This window comes from Micropterus dolomieu, linkage group LG22 (assembly GCF_021292245.1).
Source record: "Micropterus dolomieu isolate WLL.071019.BEF.003 ecotype Adirondacks linkage group LG22, ASM2129224v1, whole genome shotgun sequence".
Lineage (NCBI taxonomy): Eukaryota > Metazoa > Chordata > Actinopteri > Centrarchiformes > Centrarchidae > Micropterus > Micropterus dolomieu.
The window spans coordinates 14,118,588-14,128,697 of record NC_060171.1 but is presented as its reverse complement, the minus strand read 5'-3'; the positions used below and the strand labels follow the sequence as shown (position 1 = coordinate 14,128,697).

At 38.9% G+C, this 10,110-nt stretch overlaps 2 protein-coding genes across 18 annotated transcripts in view; both read left to right on the top strand.

Moving 5' to 3' along the window:
- Nucleotides 1-5,661, top strand: part of sqor (sulfide quinone oxidoreductase) — a 6,737-nt gene extending 1,076 nt beyond the window's left edge. Inside the window, exons 2-11 of one of the 16 annotated variants that reach the window (XR_006822922.1) lie at nucleotides 797-1,001; nucleotides 1,200-1,370; nucleotides 1,547-1,600; nucleotides 1,696-1,890; nucleotides 1,976-2,185; nucleotides 2,475-2,590; nucleotides 3,365-3,490; nucleotides 3,610-3,769; nucleotides 4,214-4,281; nucleotides 4,365-4,430. Coding sequence is in view for 6 of the 16 variants with exons in the window: in XM_046038499.1 (XP_045894455.1) it covers nucleotides 804-1,001; nucleotides 1,200-1,370; nucleotides 1,547-1,600; nucleotides 1,696-1,890; nucleotides 1,976-2,185; nucleotides 2,475-2,658; nucleotides 4,214-4,281; nucleotides 4,365-4,543; nucleotides 4,642-4,699 (1,317 nt within the window). In the remaining 10 variants the exon portion in view is untranslated. Of the gene's footprint in view, nucleotides 1-796; nucleotides 1,002-1,199; nucleotides 1,371-1,546; nucleotides 1,601-1,695; nucleotides 1,891-1,975; nucleotides 2,186-2,460; nucleotides 2,659-3,364; nucleotides 4,064-4,213; nucleotides 4,282-4,364; nucleotides 4,544-4,641 lie in introns of those variants that run through there. The other 15 variants (XR_006822926.1, XR_006822921.1, XR_006822925.1 and 12 more) reach the window with 15 other exon arrangements.
- A 1,193-nt stretch (nucleotides 5,662-6,854) lies between these two features.
- ctdspl2a (CTD (carboxy-terminal domain, RNA polymerase II, polypeptide A) small phosphatase like 2a) overlaps nucleotides 6,855-10,110 on the top strand; it is a 14,905-nt gene continuing 11,649 nt past the window's right edge. The window contains exons 1-2 of one of the 2 annotated variants that reach the window (XM_046037995.1): nucleotides 6,855-7,110; nucleotides 10,025-10,052. The gene's annotated coding sequence lies outside the window, so the exon portion shown is untranslated. The remainder of the gene's footprint in view (nucleotides 7,111-10,024; nucleotides 10,053-10,110) is intronic. The other variant, XM_046037994.1, reaches the window with a different exon arrangement.

Below are 10,110 nucleotides of genomic sequence, written 5' to 3'. Positions count from 1 at the left end.
TATCGACGTTAAAGTGCTGAACTGTACCTGGATATCATGTTGTCAGGTCAACGCATGTATCTTACAGGATACTTGTTATGAAGGCTTCATTACGCATCTTGCAGCAGCAACTGTTCAGCTCCGACTGGGCTTCAGAGGAGATTCAAGCAATCCAAATTAAATTAACCCAGCTGTACCTTTAATTTAAGTGTTAGTTAATTGTGCTGTTAGGGTTTCTCTTATAGGGGTTGTAAGGGCACTGGCAAACTAGGGCATCTGAAAGGTATAGGCCTACGTCAAAGTAGGCCAAACTTAATCTCGGACTCAATTTAAAGCAGGTCCCCTTATTATACAACTTTTTTACTCAATGACTTGTTAAAAAAAGTCACCATAAAGGCACTGTTAAACCATTATTTGCTCCTGCAAATATCCTGTTGTTTGTTTTGTCAGGTCAATTTAAACGTGGGTTGGTCCCTTATTACAATATCTTTAAATGGTAAACCCACAGTCATGGTCTTATTGTTCTCATTATTCCATGTCAAAACATTAAATATTGAAGCTGATGAAAAAATTAACGTTTAAAATCTATTCAGAGAACTGCACTTGGGTTATCTATTCTACTAATTACTGAAAAAGGCAAAACTAGTTACCTTTGACAGTAAAATGGCAACTGCAGGCTGTTGACAGATTTGATATGAATACAGACACCCCGCGACCCTGTACGCAGAATAAGCGGTGGACGATGGATGGATGGATGATTACCAGACAGTATAAATTAATTGTTGGTAACTATAAATGATTTGTCTTTACTTTTAAGACACAGCATGTCTGCACTGCGTCGTCTGAGGCAGTGCCAGGCCACAGGCATTGCTGTCTGTCGTCTACACAGAAGCAGCAGTGCCTCTGCCAAACATCATTACAAAATGCTCGTGCTCGGAGGAGGAAGTGGGGGCATTACAATGAGTGCACGAATGAAGAGGATGATGGGAGCTGAGAATGTGGCTGTTGTGGAGCCCAGCGAGGTAAGGATACAGTAGATTATGATTAGCTATAGCTCTCTTTGTGGATCACTAGAACATAATACAAAGAAGAAGCGTCACTTTCATTTATTCAGCTGTCTATTCATGTTTTGCATTTTTGTGTTTCAGTCCCTCAGAAACATAAATGTATTTTCCACTGTCATTTAAAGCTGGTTTGTAACAACTTATCAATGTTTTCAGATGCACTACTATCAGCCAATCTGGACGCTGGTTGGTGCTGGGGCAAAAACTGTGGCCTCATCAGGGCGTTCCACTGCGAGTGTTGTGCCGTCTGGAGTAAAGTGGGTGAAATCTAAAGTTCAGGAAATCAACCCAGATGCAAATACTGTCCGCACAGACGATGGGACTGAAGTATGTTTGCTTTAGGAAGCTGTTATCTGACAGTGTGGATGTATAAAACTGCTTTATAGTGTGTCATCTGCCGGGAAGGCTTTGAGTACTAGTTTGCATATGAAGCAGATTTTGTTTTTTAATAATATGATCTCTATGTGCATCTAGCCCTACTTAGACTTTCTTTCACATTGCAGATCTCCTATGAGTATTTGATCGTGGCTCTTGGTTTACAACTTCATTATGAGAAGGTGAAGTAAAGCTTTAATTTTTCAACTCTACCTAGTAAACTTTTGCCATTGTATGAAAATTGAATTACATCTCAGAAAACTCCTCTTATCTGTAGATCAAAGGACTGCCAGAAGGATTTGAGCATCCAAAGATTGGGTCAAACTACTCAGTCCAAACTGTGGAGAAAACGTGGAAAGCGCTGCAGGACTTCAAAGAGGGCAACGCTGTTTTCACTTTCCCAAATACTCCTGTGAAATGTGCTGGAGCTCCACAGAAGATCATGTACCTAACAGATGCCTATCTCAGAAAGGTACTTCATTTTTAGATTTGAATGATAATATAGTACATTTGTTAAGTGTTGAAATTAAATGAAGATTTTTTTGTTTCCATCCAAGACAGGAAAAAGAGCGAAGGCCAATTTAATATACAACACATCTCTACCTGTGCTCTTTGGGGTCAAGAAATATGCAGATTCATTGTGGGATATTGTTAAACAGCGTGACCTACAAGTGAACCTGAGGCACAACCTGATTGAAGTGCGGGCAGACAAGCAAGAAGCTGTGTTTGAAAATCTTGACAAACCAGGCGAAACCAAAGTGTTTGAGGTAAAACTGTGTTACTGTATCGCAACAGCACATTTTACATAGTAATACAGTATTGACTGTTTTGAGCCATGGACAACCTATTCCACAATGTGCTTCGTAATTCCTTCCTCTTTAAATCCTTTAGTGATGTTGTTTTTTGTTTGTTGAGTCTGTATGTTCTGAAAAACGTAATACACTATTTATTTTTCTCCTTTTGCACCCAAGTAATTAATTAAACCTAGTAATATGCCAATTTAAGAACACAGACTCCAGTAAATAACTCTTAAACTTCGCAGTTTTTCTTTATTAGTATGAAATGCTTCATGTCACTCCACCAATGGGACCCAATTTGGCGATTAAAGGCAGTCCACTGGCAGATCCGGCGGGTTGGTTGGATGTCAACAAAGACAACCTCCAACATAATAGGTATTCAAATGTGTTTGGGATTGGAGACTGTACCAATCTGCCCACAATCAGAACGGCCGCTGCTGTTGGTAAGTGATTTTTGTGTCATTAGTTGGAATATTGCATTTCTTTGTAAAATGTAAACAAATGGGGAATAAGTTTAACCCTCTGCACCTAGCTAAGTTAAATGTGTGCCATTTCCTGTCTGTTAACTGTGGATTAAATGATGGGAAGTTCCTGGCAACTTGGCATCATTGTTAATGACATTGGGTTATAAAACATTACTTATTACTTCCTGCACAACTGAAATCTGACTACAGTAAAGAATCTAGTGTTATCATGTAAGCCAAATGTGAGGGATGTTGGCGTAGCGGCTGTAGGGTTGACAGTATCCATCCGTGTCCTTAGATGAACTTTGGTGCAGAGGGAAATATATGAAAGATAAATGAGGAAATAGCTCTAACATGTGGCACAGATATTCCTTATCCCCACGGGATGAATCTTGCTGATTTTGGCGGCCCATTAGTTTATAGTTTATTTATTTAATCCAGTGACACCAGCAAGTCAAAATTTTAATTTCAGCTGAGGTTGACCAAGTGCAGTGTAGAGTTATGGCAGTTAAGGGAGCATTTTCTTCCCTTGATGGCCTTCAATAAGCCCCATAATGATGTCATATACTGTACATCATTTAAACTTAAAACCATCCAATAAAAGCACATGTTGCCATAACAAACCAATAAAATATGCATTTAAGGCAGAATGTAGACTAAATTCACTTTGTTTGCTTTGATCCAGGCATCTCAGGTGTTTGCGTCTCGATTCAAGGAAAGACAATGCACATTTTACACGGATTATGAAACTGAATGCACCCCAAATCTGTCAAGATCATGGCGACCATACAGAGGATCAATTTTGGATTAGGTGAAAGCATGGCAGGGCAGTACGTCAGGTTCTGTGGTTAGCACTGTTGCCTTGCAGTAAGAAAATCTGACTAACTTTTTGCTTTGGTTGCGCTGGTGCGCCTAAATTTTTCATTTAAGCACACTGCCACAAGAATTTGATGCACTCACATCTTTCACAGTACCTGCCTCACTTCTAGAAGTCAACACAGAGAAACATAGAAACCCCACCGTCAACTAGGGTTTTGGCGGTGTAACTGCAGAGTGATACAGACACCAACGCACGAATATAAATGCGAAGGTACGTGCATTGCCAACGCCATAGGTATATGCGTCAAGTCACCGCAGGAGTATAAATCCAGTGCCCCTTCTCTGCTTTTTATTGGTTCTCACCTTCTTCCATACACACAGATGGAAATAAGGCAGAAAAGAAATTGTCCTGCGAAATGTTAGTCTAAGCTGGTGTGAAAAGAACATTAAGAAATAAGTCTTAAGAAAGACACTTTCTGTTTGTGAGGTGTAACTTGCAGTGACCTTCCGAAGTTTGATGGACGTCTGACGTTGCACATATTGTGTCATGTTATGTTGCTATAAAGTATGTTGATTTATTTTGTATACTTTCTGATTAAACTGCATATAATCAACATGTAGTGTGGATTTGGGATATAGCATTAGTCATCTTAATTCCTAAAAAGAGAATTTACACATTTATTGAAAAAGCTAACCAGCTTTTTCTTACTCTCAGCTGCTCAGTCTGCTATATTGAGCAGAACCATCAGGAAAATACTGAAAAATGAGAAGCCAGATAAGAAGGTAAGTGGCACATAAACATCAAGAATTTTACTTCTCTGTTGAAATATATGCAAATACATAATCAGTAATCTCCTTGTTTACAGTATGATGGCTACACTTCATGTCCGTTGGTCACGAGCTACAACACGGTAATTCTGGCAGAGTTTGACTACAATAACCAACCACTGGAAACATTCCCCATCAACCAAGCCAAAGAAAGAAGACTCATGTACTACATGAAAGCTGATGCGTTGCCTCACCTCTATTGGCACGGGCTTTTAAAGTATGTATAGTTAATTAACATGTTAATAGTTAGTAGTGAGAAATCATACCATACCTTTCACCACATTTTATTAATGTTCTTTATTTTTCTTACGTCAGGGGCCTATGGGGTGGACCAGGACCATACAGGAAACTCTTTCATCTTGGGATGAAATGAAACCTCACCGTCACTTTGCAAGTTAATACTGCACATTTAATCGAGAGGATGGACACAGATAGTGGCTAGTTCAGTGGCAATATGTCTCGCTTTAGTTAAACCTTCACTAAGTTGTGAATTGATGTTACCATGGAATAAAATGACTCCATGTAATGAGAAAAAGTCACTTGACTCTGCAGTCCCAAGTAGCTTTTAGCTGCTTTTGGTTCTTTTGGCAGCACTTTGAATGTACAGTCTTGCTGCTTTCATCAACCTTATTATCCAACCAGCAAAAGGTTTGTAGAAGATTCTTAGATTTGCGACCCTAACTTCTTGCTGCAGAGTATATAATCCATGTTACCCATGTACATCCAATAAACAGACCCAATTGGCCTTTTTTTTTTAATTGCAAGTGTAAATGAACTATTAAAAATGTTGATGCTTTGGTACAATAACATGGTCATTTGTTTTTACAGGATATTGGAGGGATGCCCACCTCTACAGCTGTAATCACTGTATACCAGTCATTACAAGTGCTGTGTTAATAGCAGTCACTAAGCACAATATATATTGCTTTACTAAAAATGGTGTATATATAGGACGTCAGTAATAATGTGTATAGTTTGTCGTCAGTTTAGGTCTTCAGTGTTCTCCAAATTACATGCTAAAGCATCCAGTCTATGAAAATGTATTTGTATCCACAGTACAATGTTAATCATTTATGCTATCAAACATATTGTATGAGTGGTTGTATTTGAGAATGCTTAACCATCAACTTGCAAACTAAGTGCTTTTCTTATATCAGAAACAGAGTTTTGTACATAGATTATTTTTCTATCAGCACTTAACCGAGTTAAAAACGTCATGGTGGTTATATAGTCGGTGCATTTCTTTTTAATCATTAAAATGACTGTATACACTTTAAACCTGCTGTAATTATGATATTGAAGTAAAAACTGAAATTGTTGATAAAAAATCATAAATACATTCTCAGTATTGTTTCAACCTTGTTGCACTTTATAGTATTTTACATCCAGCAGTTTTACAGGTTATACATGAGTTAGGTGCTGTGATTTGTGTGTATTGTTTACTTTTCTGATGTCCCTGATTAATATTATCACTTTAGGGCACAATCTGCAGTTAGTGGACACTGCCATTTCATTTCATTTTGTTCACTCTACTAAATCGGCTGTAAATGCAGATCGTGTTGACTCTGCAGATCGTGTTGACTCTGCCCTGAGGCTGTAGCGAGAAGGGTTGTTGTGAAATGAATAACAAGTTTTTGCATGTTCTAGCTTATAACTGCACAAATCTTTTGCTTCCCACTTCTGAAAATACCCATAGTTTTACCAAATTGTTTTCAGATTGAACACCTTTGTCTTGCATTAAGAGTTTTCAGCAGGACAACTTATTCATGCAAGCTGACAATGCATGTTGTCTGTGCAAGAATACATAATTTAGAGTCTTTGTTCTGCTGATGACTCTTGGTATTTGGTTTTGAGGACTCAGTACCCATGTACATAACAGAAGAGCGTGTTGATTGATATTTATTACTACCCTCCAACAGTCCCTAATTTCACTGTGGTATGAAAGTCAACCTCTTAGAGCTTGAACCTTGTTTAAAAATTAATTTTAAAAGGAGTGTTCAAAGTTTTCTTGATAGGCCTAATGTAGCTGAATCTACATTATGTTTCAAAGACCCGATTGCTGGTGCAAAGTTTGGGCAGCCAGGACTTCCTACAGCAAAAAGATCTCAAATTCAGATTAGGCTACCTGTCACATTGTCTATTTTTGCCTGTTGGTATTTACTGTTTATTTTTCAAAAACATAGTTGATGTTCACAGTGCTGCTTACCAGTATCTAATATCTAATCTAGATCTTTCCACAAGGGCTTGAAAGTATTTGAGCTGAATTTGACTGAAAACTAAGCTGGAACAGAAAGTTCACTGTGATCTTCTCTGCAAGCTGCACTCCACACTGTAATGTTGAAAAACGTTTTTAAAATTATAAAAACTTTAGGCAAAAAGATGCTAAACACCAGTACGATTCTTAAAACTGTAAAAGGACATAACACATTATGCACACAGTCTACGATTTGCACATCCTGTAGTCACACAACAATACCAGCAGGGATAAAGTGTGTTAGTGAGCATCAGCCCAGCTGCGCACACACTATAGCCATTTTCCTGTTGATTCCGCTCCCCGCCACGTTGGTTCTCTTGCGTGTGTCGCATTCTCCTGCGCACCATCAACGTTATGTTTGTGATGAGGCGGGAAATGGCGCCCGCAGACATGGTTGATAAGTGACAAGCTACCAAGCGACCGACAGCTGGCAGCAACAACCACGGCCCGGCCTCTACCGGTGGCCCCAACGGTCGCGGCCGAGAGCTGACTACGCTGCGGGAACATTTAAAGAGCTCCGTAGATTACCAGTAAGTAACGACGTCAAAATGTAAACAAAAAGGTTTGTCCCCCCCCTGATAGCCTGACTGCTGCTAGCTAGCGGCTAACGTTAGCCAGTGAAGGGGGCGTAGTCTAATGGCTGAAAACAGTCATGGAAGCGAACAAAATGACGCGTTAGCCACAGCGTAGCTAGCTGTGATGTAGCTTTGTTCCGCCGAGGAATTAATGGACAGTTTGCATGTTAAACACAGATATGTTTACGGGAATACACACGAGACGTGCTGTGGGAACTGAAGTAAATAATGACACGGCCTTGCTTTTGCTGCCATTGGCGGTTTTTTTGCTAGCCTCAAAGCTAACTGTAGCCACTTATCATAATTAGCCATGGAGCCCACCGACATCACCTGGTTTAAATTATGTTAGGATAAATTACAGTTGATAGCAGTTATAATAAGCGGTCAAGTGCCAGTTGTGGCCACACAAAGTCATAGTTTTGTCGTACCACATGTGGGACACAGGCGTCAAACCAGTGGTGGTTGTACATTGGGCTTTTAATGCTACATATCAATAGCTGGCTAACGTTAACTGACGTCTCTGGAGTTTTAATATATAACGTTAACGTTAGACTAGGAGATCTTACATAACGGTAGTTAGCGATGCTGTTATGCTACCTGATCAGATCTAGCAATAATTAGCTAATAAAACCGCTGCATAGCTGAGCAAATATACATACATAAAGCATTTGCACTGAACACCAGCTCAATTTGAACATAATAAGGCCTCGGATTTCGAATTTCCAGTAACAGTCAATGTTTATCACGTCAACCGCCCACTCTAGTGACCAGTGGCCTGTGCTACGAAGGGAGTCCAACCTACTCAGAGTTAACTCAGGGTTATCAAGCAAACTCAGGGTTGACGAACTCTGACCGCCTACACTGGTAGTAAACGGTTCTACGACGTTGAAAAAGATTTTGGTTAGTTGAGTCGGTGTTAACTTAATTGGAGTTGCATAAAGTCACATGAAGGGGGCATGTTCGGCTGTGCAGATAGAGTTTCGCAACGGCGCATGCTCTGTATTTTCCCCAGAAGAATGCGTTGTTAGTGTCAGGAGATGAGGAGTTTAAAGACACAATAACGGCCAAATTTAACACCGTGGCGGCCGACAAAGTGAGGGAGGCTTGTTGGCATGCGTTGAGTAAATTTGCTCTTATTGTAGGCTAATTCTCTATTGTGTATTTATGGACTCTTCTTTTATATATCATTATACCTATATCCTAATATAATTAAAATGTAAATGTACAACTGCACATTATGTCCATTGTAATAAAATAATTGGAGAGGGGGGAAAGAATTTCCATGATTGATGTGGTAGATTTAGGAGAAACTAATAATCACAAATCAAGTTAATATATATTCTCTGATATTATGTTCAAATATTTATGAGAGAAATTCTCTGAAAAATAGTGTTTTTTTTCCTCAAGCAACCACGTGCTTCACTTTGCAAGGCTGCAACATCACACACACACACACACCTCCGCCATATATTATGAGTGCAGTGGAAAATTATGAGACTTCACAATTGGATTTAGCAGAGAGGAAGTAGGTGAGTTTTCCCCACCTAGCACCCACCTTAGAAACTTTGCCCTGAATTGGGTGTAGTCTATTCTGAAGGAAACACCAGAGTGATTTGGATTTTTTGTGACTTTAATTTCAGGGAATTTTTGTTCTTGTAAATTTTCCACTTTCATCTTGGATCTTTTTCTCTGCTGTTAACCCCCACACTGGCTCCGTATTTTTTGACACGTAAAATAGTCAATCTAAATATGTGAAAACGGTTAATAATTGAGTTATAGCCTGCAGATTGGCTACATCTCAGAAACTGGCCCGTTATTTAATTATCTTCTCCCTAAATTCACAGAGTTTGCAGGGCTTGCTGTATGAACGTAATGCTGTTGTGTTAAAAATAACGTCAACAGCAACCGCAGTGGAACAAGTCAGGATGAAACGGATGAAATCTAAAAATATTTTATTAAGTGGTATGTATTAATTGCCTACTTCTCATCATTAACACTGAGTACAGATGAGGTGTGTAGTCCGCATACATAGGGCAACCTCGAGTTAACCATGAAGATAACCTGCTCGGAGCAGTTTAGAGATGCAGTCTAAATTGCCATGGCAACAGACCTTTGTTAACACCTATCCACCTTTCATAGTGCGGATTAATCGGGAAGTTAAACCCGACGTCACAGAGTTACTCCTGAAGTTACCTGGATTGCTTCGTAGTACAAGCCAGGGGTCTGATTATAATCTTGTTTACTGTGACAACCAACGGGGAAATGTTAACTAACATGATAGTTAAAGGAGTATTACACCGGATAAGAGAGAAAATCCATAAATTAAGCGTTTGAGGGCAATACAGGATAATATCTTGTGGCCATGTAACGTTATACTGGGTAAATAATCATTCTTGGACCGTAAAGTAGTTGTCAGCATATTTTATTATTTTTTTGTCAGCAGAAACTGAAAAGGTGCCAACATCAATAGATTATAACATATATGATGTTGTATATTGTATGTTGCAATACTTAATACGTTACATGCTTTTTTCACTGTGTTGTCTGGTGAGTAAGCAAGAAATCCCAGCACAGAAATGTCAACAGTACTAACAGTATCTCCCACCTATATTTGTCTATGAGGGATCATATTTATTTTTAAAACCATAAATATCCTCAGTACATATCTTGGTCAGGATTATTTGTAACCACCTTTAAGGGATCCTTAGTAACTTATTTGTTTATGTTTAAAAAATGTTATTGCCCAAAATAAACTTTTAAAATATTTTATAAACACCCATCAGTGTCAGTATCTGTCTTTAAAAATCCAATATCTGGAGTTGCCTTGTAACCTAAGTACTGTCTGTGCTTCTGCTTTTTGAATGTGTAGGAGTACTTTCAAGTAAGAGGGGTCACAAGTAAGTCTTAAACAAAACTGTTTGCAAAAATTGCAAAAAAGATGAAACTTGTAACTTT